This window comes from Myotis yumanensis, unplaced genomic scaffold (assembly GCF_028538775.1).
Source record: "Myotis yumanensis isolate MYYU_CA2020_CCGP unplaced genomic scaffold, mMyoYum1.0.hap1 SCAF_2, whole genome shotgun sequence".
Taxonomy (NCBI): domain Eukaryota; kingdom Metazoa; phylum Chordata; class Mammalia; order Chiroptera; family Vespertilionidae; genus Myotis; species Myotis yumanensis.
In genome coordinates, this window is record NW_027223753.1 from 13,138,726 (window position 1) to 13,161,688 (window position 22,963).

At 54.7% G+C, this 22,963-nt stretch overlaps 1 protein-coding gene across 1 annotated transcript in view; it reads right to left on the reverse strand.

The window, feature by feature from the left end:
* The window catches only part of HSPG2 (heparan sulfate proteoglycan 2), a 98,276-nt gene that overhangs the window by 54,344 nt on the left and 20,969 nt on the right, over positions 1 to 22,963 (reverse strand). Inside the window, exons 2-10 of the mRNA XM_070404299.1 lie at positions 10,198 to 10,333; positions 9,647 to 9,691; positions 3,991 to 4,100; positions 3,831 to 3,889; positions 3,381 to 3,541; positions 2,219 to 2,269; positions 1,711 to 1,839; positions 1,219 to 1,452; positions 1,007 to 1,126 (exon numbers count right to left, since the gene is read on the reverse strand). Of these exons, the coding sequence (XP_070260400.1) occupies positions 1,007 to 1,126; positions 1,219 to 1,452; positions 1,711 to 1,839; positions 2,219 to 2,269; positions 3,381 to 3,541; positions 3,831 to 3,889; positions 3,991 to 4,100; positions 9,647 to 9,691; positions 10,198 to 10,333 (1,045 nt within the window). The remainder of the gene's footprint in view (positions 1 to 1,006; positions 1,127 to 1,218; positions 1,453 to 1,710; positions 1,840 to 2,218; positions 2,270 to 3,380; positions 3,542 to 3,830; positions 3,890 to 3,990; positions 4,101 to 9,646; positions 9,692 to 10,197; positions 10,334 to 22,963) is intronic.

Genomic DNA, 22,963 nt, shown 5'->3' on the forward strand with positions numbered 1-22,963 from the left:
AGAGCAGGTGGTGTGGGCAGAGGGTGGACCAGCCCCATTCTGACCTGTGCCCACAGCCCCACCCTGTCCACCTTCCCCAGGTGTTCCCAGGGTCACTCTCTCATCTCGCCCACGTGACACAGATGCCCCGACCAGGCCCGGGCACTGTTGCCACAATACTGCCCACAATGTCACCATCATCAAGGCGGCCATTAAACAGCTCATCACATTACCCTACCCCCCCTCACTCCTTTGATTCTTTCCCTGCTCTTAGACAACAGATAGGTGGATGTAGTGGGAAAGATGACAATGAATGGATGGATGGTAAGTGGAGAGATGGATGGGAGGAAGGATGTTGAACAAATGGATGGATGGAGAGATGGACAGTGAATGGATGGATAATAGAATGGATGGTGAGATGGACAGAAGGATGTTGAATAGACAGGTGGATAGACAGATGAAGAGCTTTGCAACTAGACAATGGTGGATGGATAGTTGGATGAAAGGGTGGGCAGACAGATGGGGGGAAAGAAGGATGCTGGACAGATGGACAATGGACAGTTGAACTGACAGATGGATTAAGAGCTGGGATGATGAAGGAACCAATAACTCAGAACCAGCTCTACGTGAAAACCCGCAAGGCCCACAAGGGGAATGCTTTGACTCACACATACATCAAGGAACCCATGAGCAAGGCATCCTGGTGTATATATCAAGCCCTTTTAGCCACTCATCCGACCCACACACAAGCATAAATAACAAAGGCAAGATTAATGGTAACAAAATAAAGAAAAGAAAGAAAGAGACATTAACCATGGGCAATCTGCCCAGACTGCTTGCTACAAAGACCAGTTCAGAGCCAAGGGCTCTCATTGCTGGGGTCAGAGAGAGATGAACCTTCAAGTTTGTCCCCAGGGCCTTCACCACTCAGCCAGGGAGAGTAAACAAACCTACCCAAGAAGGGAAAGAACGGGGTGAACGAGGCCGGGGTGGGGCAAGGACGCCAGGCAAATCCTGGGACACTCACGGCAGTTGGCCTCATCGGTGTGGTCCTCACAGTCAGAGTCGCCGTCACAGCGCCACAGCTTGAGGACACAGTGTCCGTTTCCGCAGGGGAACTCGTTGGGCTCGCAGGGCGGAGTGGGGCCTGAGTGAACCAGGCAGGGTTCAGCCAGAGGCCCGCCCCTGGCCCGGTCCCCCACCCTGAGCCCCCTCCCTCCATCCCTGCCCAGTCCTCACCACAGTCCAGCTCATCACTGCCATCCTTGCAGTCCTCTTGCCCATCACAGACATAGTCTTTGGGGATGCAGTGCCCACTGTGACATGTGGTCTCGTGGGGCCCACAGGGCCTGTCAGGACGGAGAGCCGGGGTGACTGGAAGTAGCCGTGTGGTGGTTGCCTCTGGCCGGGGTGTTACAGGTAAAATCTCCGCCAGATGGGGTGGTGTGGAGTGGACCTCTGGAACTGGCTCTTCTGTGGACACAGCCCACTTGGCGTTGGCAGGGCGTGTGACTCCTCACCCCTTGCCCCCCACACTCCCCAGGCCCTCCCTGCCACACACACAGTGCCCTGGCCCTGACCCTGGTATCACCTTTCCATGTCCCTGCCCACCTCCCTCAGACCCCTCTGCCTGCACCCAACCCTCACAATCCCGATTGACTTGCAGGCCCAGGCATATCCTGACCTTTCCCTGGCATCTGCAGGCCACTGTGCCCCCAGGCAGCCCCTCACCACAATTGAGTTCATCAGACATGTCCCTGCAGTCAGGCCTCCGGTCACAGCGATACTCCAGGGCCACACACTCATTGTGGCTGTGGCAGGCAAACTCAGTCTCCGTGCAGACTCTGGAGATCTGGGGCACTGTGGGGTTGGAGGGAGTCAGAGGGGCAGGCGGAAGGTTGATGGGAGGCGTCAAGGACAGCTCAGGCACTGCCAAGCTGGGCGTGGGCTTTGGTGCCCTGTGGTTTTGGGCAGACTCAGCAAGAGCACATGGTGGACACATCCACAGCACACATGAGATATATGTGTGGCACAGGCCTCACACACAGTTAACATGCCACACACATGCAACCACCACACCACACACATGCAGGCCACACCTGGCCCAGCGAGGATAAAGAGGAAGAGGAGAAGGGGTGGCTTGTGGGCTATGCCCAGCCATCTTGCCCTCATCCTTCCTTCCCCTCTACCTATTAACTTCAGTTACCCTGCTGGGCCTGGATCCGGCTTACACTCTCACCTGGTGTCACTGCGGCCGCCACAGCGGCCAAGAGGGGCGGGGGTGTCTGTGCTGGAAAGGAAGGGGTGATCAGCAGCCATCCCCCCTGGGACCTGGGACCTGGGAGCTGCAGGGCTGGGCCAGGCCCATCCCACCATCCCTAGCCCTGAAGACTCATTGAAAAATGAAGAGGCTGGACCCCCTGCAATCTTCAGACCTGGGCCTGGGGATGCCAACAGAGCAAACCTGACCTTCGGGTACATTAATTAACGGTTTATGTGCAGAATGAGAAGGTGATGGCTTCACTGCATTTTTCCTGATTGGGCTACCCCATGACAGGGAGTTTGTTCAGTTCTAAGTTCCACTGAGTCAGAGGGGGTGACATGTTGGAGTCTTCCCAGGAGAGGGGACTGAAATAGACAGCTGAGACCTGTAGCCTATGAGGAATGAACTGGAACTGTTTAGCCTAGAGAAGACTCAGGGACTCTAAATAGGAGACGGGGTGCAGCAAGAAGAACCCTGCGCCAACGAGAGGACAAAGGCCCAGACTTTGCATCTAACAGCCGTGTGACTTCAGGCCAGTTTCCTATTCTCTGTGAGCCTCAGTTTCCCATCTGCTTCTCATCTCATCTTATCATAGACTCTGGCAAGACTGGCATAGACACAGGGTTTGTTTAAGCTCTTTCTTTTCCATTATCTGTGTATGTGGATCTGGACAAGTCCTTTTTCCTTTCTGGGCCTCAATACCCTCATCTCTAAAGCAGGAGGTATAATATCTATTTCACAGGAATTATTGTGAAGATTGAGGCTGGAAATTAAGGGCATTACAGAGTGCCTAGCATGTATTCAGTGCTTGGTAAATAATTGTTGGTTATTATTAAACACAAAAGTGTTTTGGATCTGAAAGTGCTGTATGAGGAAAAGATTACCTATTGTCAATGTATAGAGGTAGATGGAGAGCAGAAATTGGGTCTAATAGGTACAAGTTAGAGGAAACAATTTATGCTCAACCCAAGACAAGACTGCATAAGGATCGATGGGGCAGACCCATCAGGTGGTGAGCTCCCTGTCCTAGTGGTGTGCAAGCCCAAGCTAAGATAGCCCATGGTGGGGATACTCAAAAGGGATCCACATGAGTCTGATAAACTGGAGGAGGTGACCCCAGGCTCCAAGATGGGCTCACCTGTGCCCAGGTGTCGAAACTGGAATCCCTGGGGAGAGGTGGTGTAGGAGGCAATGGAGCCTCTGGAGACGACCGAGTGCAGCACCTCCTGAATCTGAGCCCCATCTGTGTTTCCTTCAGAGCCCACGTCCAACTCCACGAAGACCCAGCCATCCAGCTCCCTAGGGACAGGCATGGGGCGGGGGAGCAGGGTGAGAAAGTGCCTGTGGTCTCAGCTCCTCGCTTGGTCCCCTGTCTGATAGTTAGACCTGATCTCCTGACACCCTGTAGCCCAGGCAGGGCATGTTAAGGTCCAAAGTGTCCCCCAACTAACTCCTGAGTTTTCACCAATATTCACCTGACTACACCTCTTCTGCCTCCCCTCCTAGTACCCAGGCTTCTCCCCATCTTTGTCAGCTTCTTCCGGGTTACCCACCAGCCCCCAACCAGCCCCCAGGGCACCCTTCTCACTTGATGAACACCACACTGACAATCTGGTCTCCAGGAATCTTCAAGTACTCTGACTCCAGCTGGGGAGGGACACAGCGCCGTCAGCCTCCAGATGCCCTCACCCCACCCTCAGTCCTGCCCACCGACACCAGGCGAGCTCCCAAAAGCCCCTTCACCTCACCGTGTCTACCACAGCCTTGGATACTTCTTGGAAAGCCTGGGAGCCTGCGTCCTCCAGCTCAGAGCTGTAGTGGATGGAGCGAGTGAAATTCACCAGGGCTCGGAAATAAACTGCAGAAAGGGGAGGAGAGGTGTGTCACTGTGTGGTGGCCTCAGCAGTTAGGCCGTAGGTGGAAATAGGGAGATGTTACCTGAGGCCTCTTGCTGAGGCTGACACCTGGGTGCCTACAGCTCTGCCCAGCACGGCCCCTATCTCCACATACTACAGTGGCCCTGGCTGGTCTGCCCAGGGGTCAAAGCTGAGGTCCCACCCTTGAGTGAGGGGCTTCAACTAATAGGGAAAGTGGTCTGATCCAGAAATCAAGAGATGGTGCAGAAGAGGAGAGCCCTGGCAGCTCAGAGGAAGGCTAAAGAAGAAAAGTGGCTTCCAGAGGCTGGCCTAGTACAGAAATTACTAGTGACCCAAATGTTTCCCCACTCTTCCCTGGCCAATTCCTCCTCATCCTTCAGGACTCAGCTCAGCCATCACCTCCTCCAACCCTGGCTGGTTAGAGACCCCTCCTTGGGGCTCTCGCAGGCTCTCTGCTTCTCCATCAGAGCACCTTCTACCCCACCTTGCACAGTCCTGCCTGAATACATGTGGATCGTAGAGCATCTTCATAAAAATCATGGGTTCTGAGGTCAGCCACATCTCAGACCTCATCGCTCTGAGCTTCCTCAGTCAATTGGGGACATTAATTACATTAACACCTTGGGCAGCAGTAGGGAATAAATGATATGCTTACATGCTCCTTCTCTCTATGTGCTCAGATGCCATGCCTGGCACAAAAAACGGGCTAGAAAATCAGAAGCTGTTGTCACCTTGCCCTCTCTACTGCTAGACTATGAATTTGAGGCGGGGGGGGGGGGGGGGGGGGCGCGCGGAGGCTGCAGGTCTCATTCATTCCTGTATCCCCAGTGTGTGCATCTAGCACATGGGAGGTGCGTAATAAGTGATGGCTGAATCAATTCATATCAGATTGGTGTGAGCAGATACATACACCTATCGTTTCTTGGTATCTACTATACATTTTATACACATTACATCTCATAATGTTAATGAATTCATATAGCAGTTATAAATATAAGTTAATATAAGTTGCAAATGACTCATACATATGTATGGAAACAGACACACCAATCATTTCTTGAGCACCTATTAAGGACAAGATTTTTTAATGCATTAATTCTCAATGTCGTGAATTAAGGTATAAATCAAGCATGTCAAACTCAAAGGCGAACAAAGGCCAAATAAACGAGGCATGTGGCCTGCAGATTGCGAGTTTGACATGCTTGGTATAAATTATAAATGCTGAGTTGACATGAGTTTTAAATATGTACAAAGTGCTTAGCACAGAGCTTGGCACACAGTAGGTGCAAAATATTGTGACCAATTCCTATATGAGAGGCAGTGTAGCTTAGTGATTAAAAGCTCCGCCTCTGGAGCAAAACTGCCACTTACAGCCCTGCGACCTTGAGAAAGTTACCTCCACGGAGCCTCCGTTTCCTCCTCTATAAAATGAGAGTAATAGTAGTACCCACCCCAGAGTAAGAGTTGTGAAGAGTAAGTTAACAAATGTAAGGTGCTTATAACAGGGTATAGCACACAGTAGGAGCTACATGAAGTTAGCTGTAACTATTCCCTCTGGTCTTTACGACGAATGGGAGGAATGGATTTGGTTTTATTTCTTCCCATCTGAGGGGGGCAGGCATTGCTTTGACAAATCTATACTGAGGGCCAGGTGGTGTTCTAGGCACAGGGCATGTAGCAGTGAACTCCGCAAATGACAAGTCCTCTGGCCACAGAGATCACTGTCCAGTGGGAGGAGAAAGGAAATGAAACAAGTGAGCATGGAAGATGTGGAGGTAGGCGCTACTCTCCCCAGGGGGCCAGGGAAGGCCTTTCCTCAAAGGGCTTGCTTGAAGGAAGGTAGTGAGCCAAGGGGAGCTATCTGGGAGAACAGCATTCCAGGCTGAGGGAACAGCAGCTGCAAAGTCCCTGAGGCAGACGTGGGCTCAGAGAGGTGACAGAAGACCAGCCTGTAGGTGGCAGAGGAAGTGGCATCCTAACTACAGGCCTGTCCTCCTCCCTCTTCACTCTGTCAGGCCCATCCGTGCACACGCCTCCAGAACCAGGACCCTGTCCCTCTGAGGCTCAGGCTGAGCAAGCCCAGACAGGGGTGGCCGGTGCAGGAGTAAACTTAAACTTCTACACCAAGAGAGGGTGCTTGTGAGGGCAGCACCGCCTGCTCGGAGCCACAGGGACCATGCCGGACTGGACTCCTGGGGGCCAGGCGGGTGGGGCTCTGGGGGCCGGAGTATGGAAGCCACGAGCTTGGCCACAGAGGCCCCTTGTGAGCGGGCACAGAGGTCCATTGAGAGTCCCCCCACCCTGGCCCCTGGCCTCAGCCCCACGGCACGGCGAGGGTGAGGAGGCCAGGCCTCTGCCCAGGAATGTGACCGCTCCACAAAGCCCCTTTCTCCTAGGGCCTGGGAAGGGCATGGACCCTCCAGCCTGACCCCACCCCCGGCTTTCTGCAAACCAGGGTAGGTCAGGGCGAGCCCTTCCCTCTTCCACCCTGGGATGTGTTTCTGCAGCCGGTGCCTGAGGGTTGGGGCAGGTGAGGTCTGTCTGTTTCAGGAACCAGCCTCCAGAGCTGAGGGTGCTGGGAGGCGGTCATGCTGCCAGAGCTGGGAGTGCTCGTTGGGTGCCTGCCCAGGCCAGCCCTCTCCCTCCTAGTCCTCATTCTGACCCCATCTGGAGAGCTCACTCGGAGCCAGAGGCTGGAGGGACAGGAGGCCCAGAGCTGCCTTGCACCCAGGTGGGGGTGTGGAATGCAGTCTACCCTCTTTCTCCCCATGCTCACTCCCTGCTCATCAGAACTCCCACACACACCTAGGCCCCTGAACCCCAGCCCTGGGTCCCTTAGGTGGGCCCAGGATCAGCCTAAGAGGTCCTCAGGTGGACACAAGTTGCCTCCAGACTCTAGGGTCTTCCCCCACAGAGGTTGCCACACCCATCCCTGCCCAACCAGTACTCCACGGGGAGAACACCAGGCCCAGCCCACTTTGTTCCGACTGAGCGCCCAGATGGGGCCTAACTGCATCCTGGGCAGGGCAGGGGAGAAGGCGGGCCGGCTGGGGCAGGGCAGGGGCTGGCCTGGCCCCCAGACCCTGGAGGGAGGCGCCTCTGAGCCTCCAGTGTGACAAAGTACAAGCTGGGGAGGAAGAGAAGAGGAAGGAAAAGGAGTGAGAAGGGAGAGCTGGGAGAGAGGGTGGGGAGGGAGAGAGAGAACGAGTCCACCAGGCTGGCAAGTCACTTACTGAGAGGAGACGCCTCATCAGGCTCCGAGACCATCAAGCCAGACAGGGCAGGGCGGCCCAGGGGTGGCCCAGGGCCTGCAGAGTGGAGCAGCAGAGAGGGAGACGAGGAGGGGCAGACAGCAAGGCAGGTGGAGAGGACCAAAGGGAGAGACAGAGACGTGAAGCGAGAAAGAAGACAACAGACGGGGGCGGGGGACGTGGGGAAGGGGGCGGGGGGGACAACAGAGATTTGGAGACAGAGACACAGAGAGATGCAGACGGAGACATGGAGAAAGTGGGGGGGGGGGGGGAATGAGAGAGCGGTGAGAAAAAGGCAGAAGGAAATAAGGCAAAGACAGAGAAACATGGGGGCAGAGGAGGCAAGCCGACGAGGAAGAAAGACACAGAGAGAGAAGGATGAGGCACAGGGTAGGAAAGAGACAGCCCAGGCAGGGGAGGAGGGGAGCAGGAGAGACACGGAGACAGGAAAGACAAAGAGACAGGTCAGAAGACGGAAAGAAATTGGATGAGAGGAAGTGGACAGGGGCTGTCAAGGAGGGGCACACGGGAGGGGAGACAGGGCTGGGGGCAGAGCCCTGCCAGAGGGAAGAGGAGAGGGGAGGTGCCATCTCTGGGGCTACATTCCAGGGTTTGGCGTTGGCCCAGGGCCCAGACAGGGGGCACAGCCAGGGACAGCCCCAACACAGTCAGCATGGCCCTCGCTCAGCAGCACAGAGAGGGCAGGGCTGAAGCACACATGCTGAGCCCCTGGGAACCAGACACACCTGCTGCCTTCCAGGCTAAGATTCAGCCCAGCTGCATGGAGCTGCCCCAAAGGCAGCGGGCCGGTGCCAGGGCTTGAGCCTAGAAGATCTGAAGCCCTACATCTTCCCACGGATCAGCCATACCCACAAGGAAGGGGCCCTACTCTCGGGCCCTCCCCAGCTGCTACTGCCCATCCCAACCCTTGTCCCACCCCTGGCCTCTCCTGCCCTCACAGCTGCTTCTCATGGGGGAGATGGGCTGGTAAACAACTCAGAGTGGACAAAACTGCTGCAGTGGGCAGCCCCATGGGAGGGGCTATAGATATCCCGAGTGGACAGGGTGGACCGGACCAGGCCCTTCACTTGCAGGCCTGGCTGGGCAAGAGGCAGCTCCCAGAGCCGCATCAGCACAGGCCATTCTGGGATGTGAGCTGTGTGCATGGGCCCACTTGACACCCACTCCAGCTCCCAGGCATCCTTAGCCCGACAGAGGCCTCCACATGGAAAAGCTTCAGGCAGTCCCTGAGTCCCAGGTGCCGGGAGGTCACAGTCAGGACTACTCTGCCCACAGGCCAACCCTCCTGTTTGCACTGGCTTAGGTAGGATGCCACCCTCTGGAATTTGGATGCTCTTGAGATGCCAGCTGAAGGGAGTCGACCTCACCCCTGGAGATGCCCAGGCCAGACTCGCCCCAGGCCTGCCAGTGTGGGCAGCACTGGGTGGTGGGGGACTGTCCAGTGGTCAGGCTGAGCCGAGCCCCATCTTTGGCTCTGACCACAGAGTGCCCAGCACTGGCTCCCAGAGGTCAGTGGGGACTCTATGGAGCTGCTGGGACCTGTGACCAGCTAGTCCCTTCTCTACCCAGCATCCTAGGTGGGAGGAAGCAGGGACTCTCAGCCCCCATCCCAGTGCTGGGCCAGCCCCTGCTCTGGCTGGCACTTCGGGTGCTGGCAGAGTGGGCAGCTGACAGGCTCCTGATTCCTTTCCCTCCGTGAAGCCCAGCCCTCTTCCCCCAGCTGGGAACCCTTGGCTTCCCAGAGACGACCTACCCTAAGGCAGGGTTCCCTCCCATGTCCCCCCACCCCACCCCACCCCCAATCAGCTCTGTTGGCCAGCCCTATGCCATGGAGCCCCTCTGGCTGCCCACCCTGCCTGGGGTCCCCAGCTCTGCAGCAGTCCCCAGGAGGACTCAGGAAGAACGTCACAGCTCAGCTGCCCTGGGAAGTGAGGATTTTGCTTTGAATGCTGAGCAGCTGGCTTTCAGTCCCTATCAGAACCGGGCATTTCTTATCTGTGGCCGTACCACCCTGAATGTGCCTGATCTCCTGATCACAGAACCGGGTATTTCCTGGCACAGGCAAGCCCAGAACCTGGCCATGCATGACCTTGCAGGGACCTGCATACAGCTGTCACTTAGGAGGTACAAGGCCACCTTCACGGCAGGACCAAGGGCCCTGCGGGTTCCAGAGATAGGGCCTCTGTGGCTGGGAAGACCTGCTCTGGGCTTTCCCAGGCACAGGATGGGGCCTATAGGATGGCCCAGCAACTTACCCATCTGGAAGTCCCCACTGCCCACGTCTCCACTGCCCAGGCCATCTGTAAGCAAAAGAGAGACTTACTCAGCAACAATATTTGGTGAGTAACTACTGGGTGTCAGGCACCGTTCTGGGCACATAGTGGGGAAGGTCAAGCACAACTGTTACCTCCTGCTCCAGCCTAGGAGGGAGGGCTGGCCTGGAGAGAGGGTGCGGGCCCAGGGTGCTGGGGGAGAGGGACCAGGCCGGACTGGCCTCCAGGTGAGGACAGGAGGAGATGGAATAGGGTGGGAACTGTCCTCCACCACTTTCCCCGTCGGTCCTGACCATCCATCCTAGGAGGGGACCGCGCAGCAGAGGAGCTGCCAGCAGCCCAGGGTCACACAGGTTGTAAGTGGAGAATCCTGGGGTCAGTGGGATCAGGGTTCAGGACACACACAGCTCTTAGCCCATCTTTTGAGGAGCCACCTTGGGCAAGCTTCCTGAGGCCTCTTTAAGGCCTAGTGGGGACACCCTGATTCTGCCCCTCACTCCCTCCACTCCCGGCCACCGGAACCCTCTGCCCACCTCCAGAGGCTTCGTCAGCCAGCAAGTCCTCGTCATCAGAAAGGTCTGAATCACTCCAGCCAGCCCGGCCCGCCGTGACCGTCTCCGCGTCCTCAGGCAGAGACACGCCATCATATGCCCTCAGTCCATGGGTCACCTGTGGGAGACCACACAGACAACTGTGTCACACTCTCCAGCTCCTGCCAAGCCCAGGACCCCTCCCCTCCCTTCAAGAGGGACCCAGAGTTCTACCCCAAAGCCCTCCAGGGGTTAAGTCGGATGTGGTTTGGCGAAAAGAGTCAGGTTGGGACTGAATCACTATTTTTGACTCAGCTTCCCCAAACTTCATTAGCCCCTTGAGGCCTCAGAGCCCAACCCTGCAAATTCACAACGTATGAATGAATCCTCAAATTCACAGACAATGAAATTAAAATCACTTTGGTAAGTGATGAGTCTTCTTCTTTTGGAGATATCCACGACATGGGTTAGTGGGTAGGGGGACAGAGGCAGGTAAAGGGTGGGCTGGACCAGCCAAGATGGGAACATAGGCTGGTGGAAGAGTGGCCAGTGTCAGTGTGGATGGGGACAGAGGCAGAAACTGAGGGTGAGCTGTTGCCTCCAACGGCAACTCCCAGCCAGGCCAACTTGGCCACTTCTTTCTGCCTCAGTCTGGCCTCCAAATCTCCAGGCCACAGGGAACGCATTCCAGCCACGTTGGAGAAGTGGCTGGTGAGGGTGGAATCCAGCAGCTGGGCTGAATGGGGGCAGGTCAGGCATGGTGTCAACTCCACGTGACCTCAGGCTGCTGCTGAGCCCAGCACCTGCTCCACTAGGGGCTGCTGAGGCCCTGCACCCTGCAGGCGAGCAGAAGGGCCCCAGCAGCCATCACACCTGCTGCCACAGGGGTGGGTGTGGGAGTGACTGCCTCTTTCCCTTAGACAAGATCAAGATTTTTCCAAATGAGCATTACCAAGTCACTCAGAGGAAAACAAACCCAGCAGAGCCCCAGGGGACTTTAGAGCCCCCTCCCCTGACAAGTGTGCACGGATTTGCTGTGACCCCATAATGCACTTCCAGGCCCCGATGGCCTGGCAGGAGCGTCTCATGCCCTGCCCTGGCCTCGGCCCTCTCGGGGGAGCCCAGCCTGGCCAGAAGGAAATGGTCTTGCTTGTAAAAACCAAACCCAGCCGTCACTGGCTGGACAAAGTGTGGCAGCAGGAGAGAGGCCTAGGAAGAAGAAAAAAATCGAGGAAACAGCCTGTCCCTCCCCTTCCCCACCCCCCAACTTCACAGTCCATGTCCTGGAGACTCTGGTCTTTTCTCACACTGGTCCTTCTGTCTGAACGGCCTTCCTCCCTTTGTTTATCAGGCTAACTTCAATTGTCCTCCAAAATTCAGCTAAACATCATCTCCTTTAACTGCTCAGAAATAAAAAGGAACAAATTGCGGACATGCACGGCAACATGGATGAACCTCCAACACATTGTGCTATGAAAGCAGCCAGACACCAAAGACTGTATGAAACTCTACGGGGAAAAAGTCTAATCTATAGTGACAGAAAGATCAGTAGTTGCCTGGGACCAGGGGTGGGTGGGGCTGACCAGGAAAAGGCACGAGGGAGCCTTTTGGACTGATGGTTCCCTGGGTACATACATATCCTCCTCATTACTGAACTGTACACTTGAAATGATGGGTTTGTTTTAGTATATGTTTTATAACTCAATAAAGATGACTAAAAAGAAAACCTCTGCAAGACCTGTCCTGACTCCTTGCCTTTCCCTGTCACCTGCACCCCCAGGCTGGGCCCTGGGCCCTCTGGGGCTCACCCTGTAATCGCCTGTACCTCTGCTGAAATAGAAGCACCTTGAAGGCAGGGACTGTGATGAATTCATCTTTAACTTCTCAGTACCTGTATCCAATAAATACTTGAATGAATGAATGAACAAAAATGTCATCATCTATTAATTCTAGAAGCTTCCTGGAGATGACTAGCTTTGGAGGGTGCACAGACCCCCCCACAGTCTGTATGCATCTCCTTTCCTAGGCTGGGAGCCTGTGGGAGGCCGGGGCCGAGTGCCATTTGGGCATCCTTGTGTTTGCAGTGCTATCAAACCCGTGTAAGGCCTGCACTGCTGACTTCATCCTCTACTATGGCCTAAGGCCCCTCGCCCCACAATCCGTGGGCAAACCCCTCCTATTCCTTCTCCTCACTGTACCCTCTCCCTCTGGACAAGGGCGGTCAGTGAACTTCTGGGCTGGGCCATGAGGTTTGCATCCAGGAGTGAGACATGGATTCCTGGGCTGTTTCTCAGAGCGACTGAGTCAGGCTCACTCACCTCCGGCCAGCGGGTTAGAGTTCTGTATGCTCAAGGGGATTCGGACACTCACCGGCTAAGAATCACAGGACCATCCCCATCCCAGGGGTCCTCCCTCCTCCCCTGGATGGAGGTGTGGGTCCTGAGCACACCCTGACTGACCTGGTACAGGGGCTACTGACACTGGGCAGAGGGGGCTAGGGGGGCAGGCGAGGGCTCTCTGTGTGTGTCTTTGACACACCCTCCTTCTTCCCATGCAAGCAAGGCCGAGGAGGGCTGCATGAAGCACAGGGATTCCTGGCACCCCTAGACGCCAGAACGCTGTCTGGAAAAGGGGAACTCTGGTGAGCAAGGTCCAGAGCTTCTCCCAGGGAGGGGCTTGGGACCGGACAGGAAATAGCAAAGTGAGATTCATCTCGGAAAAAATGTCAGGAACACACATCTGCAGTGAGAGAGGAGAGAGAATCAGAGCATTTTGGGCCTGGACAGAAGTCCCCTACCCCAGGGACCCGGGAATGGGCCCTCCACATGCCCGACTGCCCTTGCTTGCAGCCCTCTCTCCAGGACCCAAGGCTCTGGGGTCAACCGGGGCCTGCAGCAAGGGCTAAGCCAGCAAAAGCAGAGACTTCACTTGTGCAAAGCTGAAGATGAAACGGTTCCAGCAGCTGCATTTCACATCTGGGAGGGGAGAAGGAGCTAGGCCGGGAAGAGGCTTCAGAAAGAGCCCGAGGAAGCTTGAGACTTGGCCATGGAAGGGAACCTGGATTCAGACCTGAGAAGTCCTGGGTCTACTTGGGGAATAAAAGGAGCTAATTTATTGGGCACTTACTATGCACCAGGCACTCCTTTAGGACTTTTATGTGTTAACTCTGGTTATAGGTGTTAATCAGCCCCACTGTAAAGATGGGGGAAAGGAGCAGAGTCAGGTCACCTGGTTGAAAACCTGGGTGGTAGAGCTGGAATCGGAACCCTGGTGGGTACCAAAGGCTAAGCTCTTACCACTGCACCACACTGCCTCTGTAACCAGGGCTGTGCAATGAGCCCAACTCACCGAGAGGTCACTGAGAGTCACTCCTGCAAAGCCTCTCAACCACACAGCATTTCCGTTTACAGAGCATTTCCTAGGCCTATGTCATTTGACCTGACAATGGCCCCTGAAGTGGCTGAGCAGATGTGAATGGCCCCCTTGAAGAAACTTGCCCAAGATCAGAGCCAGGATCCCAAGCACCCTGCTCATCAGGAAAGGAGTTAGGGCTGGGCTGGGCTGGGCTAGGCCAGGAAGCCCAGGGCTAGCTGGTCCCCATCCCCAACCTAACCTGCTCCCAGGGTGGATCCCAGGAAGCTGGCAGTGGTCTGGGCCCATGCAACGGTGCCTAAGGTCCCAAGGAGGGACCTCCGAGACTTCAACGTCAAAGGCAGAAATAGAACCCAGGGTTCCTGTCTGCCGGCACGTCTCAGGCTGCGACTTCCTCCCAGAGGAACCCGGTACTTCAGGCATGCACTGGGGGGGAAGGACGGTGGGCCAGAGAGGAGGTGTCCAGAAGGCAGACATGGGCCAGAGAGGAAGGAGCCAGGCAGAGGAGGATTTTCCAGACCCTGCAGGTTCCTGTGGGGGAAATGGGGCAGCTGACTCATACAGGCCAAGGTCAGAGGACTGTTCTAGTGAGCTGAGAACAACTGTTTAGGATGGGGGTGGGGGTAGGGTGACCCCCCGCAATGAGCACGGCGGGGGGGGGGGGGGGGTTGGGGTGGGAACTGTAACAGATAGACAGGGGACCTCTGGGAAGCACCTGCTCCCTGAGGCTGGGCGTGTCCAGGCCTCCTGGCGAGGATGTGGTGTCTTGAGTAACACTCCCTCCACGTTCTGCGTGGAGTAGGGTTCGGTATCTGAAAGAGGAGCCGCACAACAAATGAGAGAAAAAGACACAAGATAATTTTGCAATATTGGGGGACCAGGCAGGCAAGTCCCGAAGGACTTCCACCCATGCTCAGGCTGCTCCAATCTTTTATTGATCTGGAGTAGCCCTTAGGGTAAGGAGGTTTCAATGACACAGATCAGCAGACAATTTCCAGGAATAGACAAAGTATCTGATTAGCTCATCAATAGATGATTTCCAGGAATAGGCAGAGTATCTGATCAACAATAATCAACAAGGATCTACATAAGTATCTAAGGAATTAAGTGAACTAAGGTGGGGATGATGCTTCAACTATTATTACCTAAATTAACTGGGTGGTTCCTAGATTAACTGGGTGGTACACAGTTCTGACCTTTGCTAGGACTTCAAAGGTTACTAGCTTTTTGGGGTCTCTGTCTAAACTCAGCTAGTAAAGACAATGAATGGACTCCAGCAATGTGGGTGCACACAGAACTCCAGGTCCAAGTCCTACAGAGGCCCTTGGGGGCAAGGGACAGAGGCTGGGCCCTCTCCCGGCCTGAGTGACGATGCAGAGGGAGGCGAGGATGCTGGGAAGAGTGTGGAGGTGAAGGTCAAGCCATTAGAGAAGGGTACAAAAGTTAGAGAAGGTTTGGGGTGCAAGGAGAGGTAAAGATCCAGATATAGGAAACAGGTTTTAAAAGGAGTTTATGAGGACTGAGGGCCTTGCAATGGATATGTGTGTAGATAAGAATTTCCAGAGCTGCTAAAATCAGAGCTGTAAGATGATGGCGCACAGTGAAACGATGACAATAAGAACAGTTGATCCATAGCATTCTCCCCTGTTCTCAGTTGGAAAATCAAAAACGGGTTGAAAATTTCAGTAACCTCTTAGGTCTGTTCCATTTGTACGGTTATGAGAAAATGTTATCACTCTCAAACTGGTTCTCAGAAAACTATATTGTGTAAAAATGTGTTTCTTTTTTGTTTGTTTGTTTTTTGATTTCAGAAAGGAAGGGAGAGGAAGAGAGATAGAAACATCAATGATGAGAGGGAATCACTGACTGGCTGCCTGCTGCACGCCCCCCACTGGGGACCGAGCCTCTGACCAGAATCGAACCTGGGACCCTTCAGTCCGCAGGCCAACGCTCTAACCACTTGGCAAACCGGCTAGGGCTGTGTTTCTTTTATCTATGTAACTTTAGTATACATTATATTATCTAAGCATTCATTAGATAGTCATATAATAAAGAATAACAATAAGGAAAAAGAAAAAAAAAGGAGGGTCAGACTGCATGGAGGGCTTTCTCCATCCCAGGCCCCCTGTTCGTCCTCAGCAGCCGGGAGGGTTGGCACTGCAGGGCCACTATCCCTCATTTGCAATAAGGGAAATCCAAGGCGCTTGCTCTGAAAACCAAGAGTTTGTGTGTTTTTTAGTAAGTTTATAACAAGCTCATTTGCTACCAAGCCCTGACCTGAACTGACATGAAGCTATTAATAGCTTATTCACTCCACTTCAGGTGAACAGTCTGACATTTCGCTGCAGCAATAGTGGTGTGTTTTATTGTGGGGTGTTGCCCCAGATTCTATTGATGTCACATCACAGCTGGCGTGTGCTCTATGTCACCTTTCTCAGGTTTGAAAACTTCTGAATTCCAAACCACGTCTGACCTCCAGGATTTCAACTGAGAGACTAAGCTTGTCCTGTTATTTCCATTTTGTAGGTGAGGAAACGGATGCCCAGAAGGGGTCATCTGAGTAAATGGGGTTCAAGTCTGTGAGGCACTCAGCATGGTCCCTGTCTACAGTGAGGGCTCAATGAACATCAGAAGTAGTAGCACACAGTGGGTACGGGGTAGAGGTGAGGGGTGAGGGGGGCATGGGAGTGTAGGGTGTGGGCTCAGGCCTGGGGTCAGCCTCCAGGTGTGGGAGGAAGGGAGGGGTCTGGCTCAGCTGCCCAGGCCCTGGGCTGGCGGAACAGGCAGGGCACTGACTGGGGGTGACAACAAAGCTTAGTTCCAAGGCTCAAGTTGTCTGCCTGCTCTGAGGCCAACTCTAAAACGACCGCTGAGCACTCCAACTTCAGACTTCTCCAGAGACATTCTTCACATGCCTTGGGCAGCCAGCCCACCCTCCCCTCCACGGCCCAGGCCTGAGGCTGAGCCCCCTACCGCCCCCGTAGCTGGGCAGAAGGTCTAAGCACTGCAGTCTCTAGGGTGGCTGCAGCTGCCCAGGGCAAGGCTCCAGGCATCTGGGCTGGAGTGAGCTCACCCCATCGAAATCCACAGACAGTGTGGGGGTGGGGACAAACGGGCCCCTGCCTGCCCACCTGCCTCCTGCCTGCACAGACTCTGCCTCAGTGGCCCCTCCCCTGTGCCTGGCAGAGGAACCAGCAGACGCCGTGACCCACAGCCCCCAATTCTCTGGGACACTGAACCCAGTCAAGTCCCCCCACCCTTCTCTCTGATGCAGGCTCCCAGGTAACCCCACGGTGCTCTCTCTATTCTGTTACAACCCAGGACCCAGCGATAGGGTCAAGGTGCCCTGCCCCACCCACAGGCCATGGTACCCTGTCCATGGACAGCAAACAGCAAAAAGGAAGGAATCTGTTGGGGCAGCACTTTGTTGTACAAACTGCCAGGGGCGGGAGAGCCAGACACAAAGGCCAAAAGGCCTTTAATCCCCTGGCAGGCTGAGAGGGGCGCCCGGGCGGGAAAGAAGGTGGCCACAGCCGCCGCTGGCATGCCTGCACTGCCCGTGCCACTCGGGAGGCCTGCCAGCTCTCCACACTCAGGCTCCCAAGATGGCAGCACCTCCCCAGCTAGTTGGCCAGCAAGGATGGTGATCCCCAAAATAAGAAGGGCTGAGGCTCAGGTGCTCCTGCTGAGATAAGGTCTTTGTGGGTGCAGGTGCTACGTTCTGTGCAAGGCTTATAGCTCACGCAAATCCACAGCCTCCTAAGGCAGACACACTGGCGCTCACAGATTTTACAGATAAGAACCCAAGGCTCGGAGAAGTGAAGGCCACACAGCGAAGGCAACAGGAATCCAGTCTGAACGCAGAGCCCTCGCTCCTGGCGTTGGCTAGCTCGGAGGCTCTGACCGCTGCCAAGGCCTAGGACCCGGAAAGGCTGCATTCCAGCCAGGGCCTGGGGGAACACCGCGGGCCCATTAGGGCCTTTGACAGAGACCCCCGGAGCCAGAAGCTGGGGTGTGGGATTCCTTGTCCCAGCTCTGCCCGAACTCACCATGTGGCCTTCGACAAGCTCCTTGTCACCCTTCCCTTTTAGCAAAGGGCAGCGAGCCCCTGTGGTATGTGCTAGGCGTCCACGCCACCCGTCCCTGTCAACGTGCAGAGAAAGTACCAGGAAGGCAGTGATTTTCATGTGTTTTGATCTTTGCTGCATCTCTGGAACAGACAACACATACTAGGTGCTCAGTTAGTATCTGCGGACACAGACAGACTGAATGATCGAATGAACAAACTTGGAATGAGGGGTGAGCTGCTTTGGGAAGCACGGCCGAGAAACTGAGTCTGTCTAGCGCTTTCCCAGGTGGGCCTGACATGGTCTCTGCTTTGAAGGTCCCTCTAAGGCGGCTGGGGTGTGCACCCTAATAGGTCTGCTCCTGCCATGGCCGAGCAAGAGCACTTTATCCCCCAGGCCCAGAGAGATGCGGCCAGGGGTGCAGAGGGCAGACTCTGCTCAGACACCCTGACTCCAGGCCGCCTCGGCCACTTTCTAGCAGGGCGACCTCAGCTTTCTCATCTGTAAAAAAAAAAGGGATAATCAACCAGACCTGCCCAATCAGGTTTAATTTAAGTCACTCTGAGCTTTACTTATGGAGCATCTACTATGTGCTGGGCCCTGGGAACAAAACTGGGAAGTAGACCAATGGTTCTCAACCTTCTGGTCCTTTAAATACAGTTCCTCATGTTGTGACCCAACCATAAGATTATTTTCGTTGCTACTTCATAACTGTAATGTTGCTACTGTTATGAATCGTCATGTAAATATCTGATATGTAGGATGGTTTTAGGCGACCCCTGTGAAAGGGTCGTTCAACCACCAAAGGGGTCGCGACCCACAGGTTGAGAACCGCTGAAGTAGACAGACACACGGAGAGCTCTGAAAAGGAAGGATGGGGGCTGGGAGAGCCCAGGAGAGGGTCCCCCACTTAGTGAGGCAGTTGGAAGTTTGGGGAATGTTTCGCAGAGGGAGTGACAATTCGGCTGGGTCTGAACGATGATTTCACCTAAGGAGGGTGATAAAGGGAAGAAGTGTACACCAGGCAGAAGGAAGGGCACATGCCAAGGCCCAGAGGTGGGACAGTGCACGGCACAGTCAAGAGGCTGGAAGTTTGGTGCCGTGGGACACGGTGTGCCAGGTGGCAGAGGATCAAAGGGACGAGCTCTGAATGGTCTTTTCACTTAGAGAGCAGAGCCCCTTGGCCATGCTGTTGTCATGCTGCTCACCAGAGCCCAATTCTCTCAGTCCCCGCCTGGCCCCCACCCTCGAAGTCCACGCACTCTCCTGCCCCCGCAGACACCCTAAGAATGGGCCTCCCCTGGTGCAGGAAGCCACCGGGAAATGACCCTGCCTCACCCGTTTGCCAGGTGCCGCTGAGGCGGTGGAGGTGGCCAAGCGGGAACAGCTTCCTGGCTGGGCTGCCCAGCAAGAAGATCCCCAGGGGTTGAATATTATCCGCTAAACACTGTTGGTGCCAACAGTGCCTGCGGCGTTCACGTGCCTGCCTCCTGCCGGAGGCCTGGCTGGTTCTCAGGTTCTCTGGCTCCCGGGTGGTCCTGCTGTGGGCCTTCAACCTGGTTGGGCCTGCCCATGCCCACCAGGGTCATTGCCCACAGGCTTCATGATGCCCCTAGCACGCTGCCAGGCCTATGGGAGGATGGGAGAAATATTCCACAAAATTTTCTTGAAATGAAATGCCACTTTTGACAATGACTACTTCCTGAACCTACTAGGTTAGGCCTTTCCATTGCTTTTGACTCAGCAAAGGATTAGAAGAAAAGCCCCTATTGTGGCCAACCAGGTCCTGTGTGATCTGCCTACACACACGCATACACCTACACACACGTCTCCAACCTCCTCTCCCACTGTGCTCTCCCACCACCTGCCACATTTATCTCAAACACAAGCCCCCTCCCACCTCAGGGCCTTTGCACTTGCTGTATTCCCTGCCTGGGACATGGCCCCCACATAGGCTCACCCCTTCTCTTCCTCTAGTTTCTGCTCTTCCTCTAGATGTCACCTTTACAGTGGCCCACCCTGATCACATTCCAGGTCCAGAATCTATGATAGGTAGCTGTCTGTCACTTCCTTACCCTGCTTCATGGCACCTCACCACCTACATTCAACCCTATATTTACATGTTTATCTGCTTATCATCTGTCTTCCCTACTAGAACATCAGCTCCACGAAGGCAGGGACTTTGTCCACTTTGCTCACCGCTGTCTCCCCTGTACCTAAAGGCATCTGGCATACAGTGGATGCTCAACAATATTTGTTAAATTAGTCCATGAATGGGGTTTACGAATGAAGACACGCAGGCTCAGAAAGGTGACCTGCCCATAGTCACAGAGTTGGAAGAGCTGAGCCTGGAAGCCTGACCTGGAAACCCTATACTACCTGGGCCGTCCTCCTGCCATCTCTGGGGAGACAAACAGCCCATGGTCACTGAAGAGAAACCTGCCCACTGCCCAGACCAGCATCCCAGGGAGTGGGCAAGGGTCTCAGAGGCGAGCTGGGCCACAGCTCCGGCCCCAGGGCCTTGCACAAGGCAGCCAGGCAGCCAAGCCTTCGTGGCTCCGTTCCTGCCTGCTCCCGTGGGCATCGGCAACAGGAAAAAACAGACTGGACCGGCAACCCAGCAGCTGCAGCCAAGGAGGCCAGCTCCCCAGGTCCCCCAGGGCTTTCCCCATCTGCTTCCTGGAGGCGGAGGAAGTTGGCGGGCAGGGCCAAGCCCGTGGTTGACCAAAGGCCTGTGGGCAACAGACTTAGAAATAAGAAGGCCCCTTCCTTTTGCAGTGCCCTCTCCCCTTTCCTCATGACGAATGTCTATCCCAGGCACAGTAACTCTGGACAGGAATATGTCTGGGGGAGGGTCCTGCAGACAAACACATCTGGGAAAGGCTGGTTACACAAAGCAGAGCTGGTTCCCTAAGTCTTAATGTCTCTAACACCACGATGAGGGAACGGGGTGACCGGCGTTTCCCAAACTTGCTTAACTTGGAAGCCTTTCTTCATGCAGAGCTCATGGGACTAGGGTTCTACAGAACACACTTTGGGAACACCCACCCCAACATACACCTTTCCTTCAGCTCGCTGCCAACTAGCTCTCCTCAGGAAGGCTTTAGATGTAAAGAAATGGCCCACCACCACTGGGGTCTTGAAAAGGCGGTTCTCGAAGACAGAAAAGCCCATGGAATGAAGTGGTGCTGGAGAAAAAGCCGTCTAGGTGACAGGCTAGTTGTTGGCAGGAGGGGTACGCTCTCCCCTCTGGGGGAACCCTGTCAGAGTCTGAGGAAACCCAGGCAGGAGCTGCTCCTTCCCTTGCTGGCCAGCAGCCGGCCCTCTCAGGTGATGAGACCGTCAGAGGGGACAGAGAGGTGGCCTAGCGCCTGGTCACTCCTGATCCCCTAGGACTGTACAGAAGGTCCCAAGCCCTGGGGTGGGGGTGAGGGGAGCTGAGTGTTCTAAGGGAGAGTTCAGCGGAGGGGCTGGGGATTGCTGACAGGGTGGGGGTCGGGGGAGAGCAGCGAAGGGGTGAAGCCCCTCTGTGCAGCAGGGTGGACTAAGAACTGGCTTCCAGCTCACCTTGCTGTCTTGGGCAAGTCCCTTTCCCTCTCTGGGCCTCAGACTCCCTCTGTCAAATGATAAAGTAGAGCCAAAACCGGTTTGGCTCAGTGGATAGAGCGTCGGCCTGGGGACTGAAAGGTCTCAGGTTCGATTCCGGTCAAGGGCATGTACCTTGGTTGCGGGCACATTCCCAGTAGGAGATGTGCAGGAGGCAGCTGATCGATGTTTCTCTCTCATTGATGTTTCTAACTCTCTATCTTCCTTCCTCTCTGTAAAAAATCAATAAAATATATTTTTAAAAAAATGATAAAGTAGAGATCTCAGGTTCCCAGTCTGTCCTCAGCGGCCTGGGGGGCCACTTTAGAGCGGCAGACAGATGGTTTGCCCCCCTCCCCCTCAAATACTCACTACAATGAAAAGAAATCTACCTTTTTTTCCTTTTTACATTCTGACCATCTACATAATATGTCTGGTTCAGCCCCTGGTTAGCTGTGAGGCTGTGAGCAAGTCATTTCACCTCTCTGGTGCCTCCATTTCCTCATCTGTAAATGGGCATGATAATTAATAATAATAGTATCTCCCTCATAGGGTTGTTGTAAGTATTCAATGTAATAAGTATTCAAATGTAATAAGGTACAAATAGTATTAGCACACAGTGAATGCTCTGAGTTTGCGGTTATTTGTCAAAATATTATAGTAGTTAATCAAAATACTATTATTTTTATTGAAATAGGGTTTCACCGCTCAATAATAGTAAGTTAGAAAGCTCTCAATTTAGATGATTCCAAAGGTTCCTTCTGGCGATGACATTTTAGGACACTGAAATTCTGAAACAACAGGATTCTAAAATTCTAGGCTGTGACTCCAACCAGCAGAGAGGGCAGGGCTATCGGACGGAATTACAAAGTCAGAACCAAGCGTAAGGAGCAGATTGAAGGGAAATGACCAGCTAAGGGCTACCTCCACCATCATCTGTCTCTGTCTACCTCCCCCACCACCCTGTTCCAAGAAGACGCTAAGCAGCTTACAAAAATGTACACATAAAAGCAAGAGAACATCAACTGAACATACATAAGAAAAACTCGGGTAGGGCTACAGATGGAGCCCGGAGTGAGGTGAGTAGACAAAGTATGTGCCAGAGGCTAGAGGTCTGGGAAAGCCAACTCACTTGGCTCTGAGCTTTCTGGTGGCCAATGGGAAGAAGGAAGCCTGACCAGTCCCTGGATTCCGTGTCCCATGAGGTAGAAACAAACCGGTTGCTTAGAAGAAGCACAACTATTCCTGAGGCGAGAGCAGGGAACGTCCCAAGGGAAAAGGTTTGTCTGGTGCCCTTCTTTGCCCTTGCCAGTGGGGCCAGCCTCCCCTAGGCGTCCACTGACCATGAGCCTCTGAGGCTGCACTCAGGGTCAGAGTCTACAGCATTCGAAGATCCAGGACCCTGGAATGGCGGTCCAGGCAGCGCCCCAGCATCCTTGGTCTGGGCAGGATTACCCATCCCTCCCCAAGCCTGAACACAGCCAGTGCCCAAAATAGCCTGAGCAGGAGAGGGTGCCAGGAAGCCCCGGGCAGGACCTGGGTAGGCCCGCCCAGAGCAGAGGGCCCAGTGGGCCAATGAACACATCCCTGACACACACAGGAGCACCTTCACCAGGAAACAGGGCCCTCCCTGGGAGTCTCCCACCCACCCAGCTCCCCCTCAGCCACACGTTGCTCACGCAGAACCCAGGCAGCTGCTCCACCCTTCCCACAAGGCGGGCCTTCCTGCAGGAGCCAAATGGAAA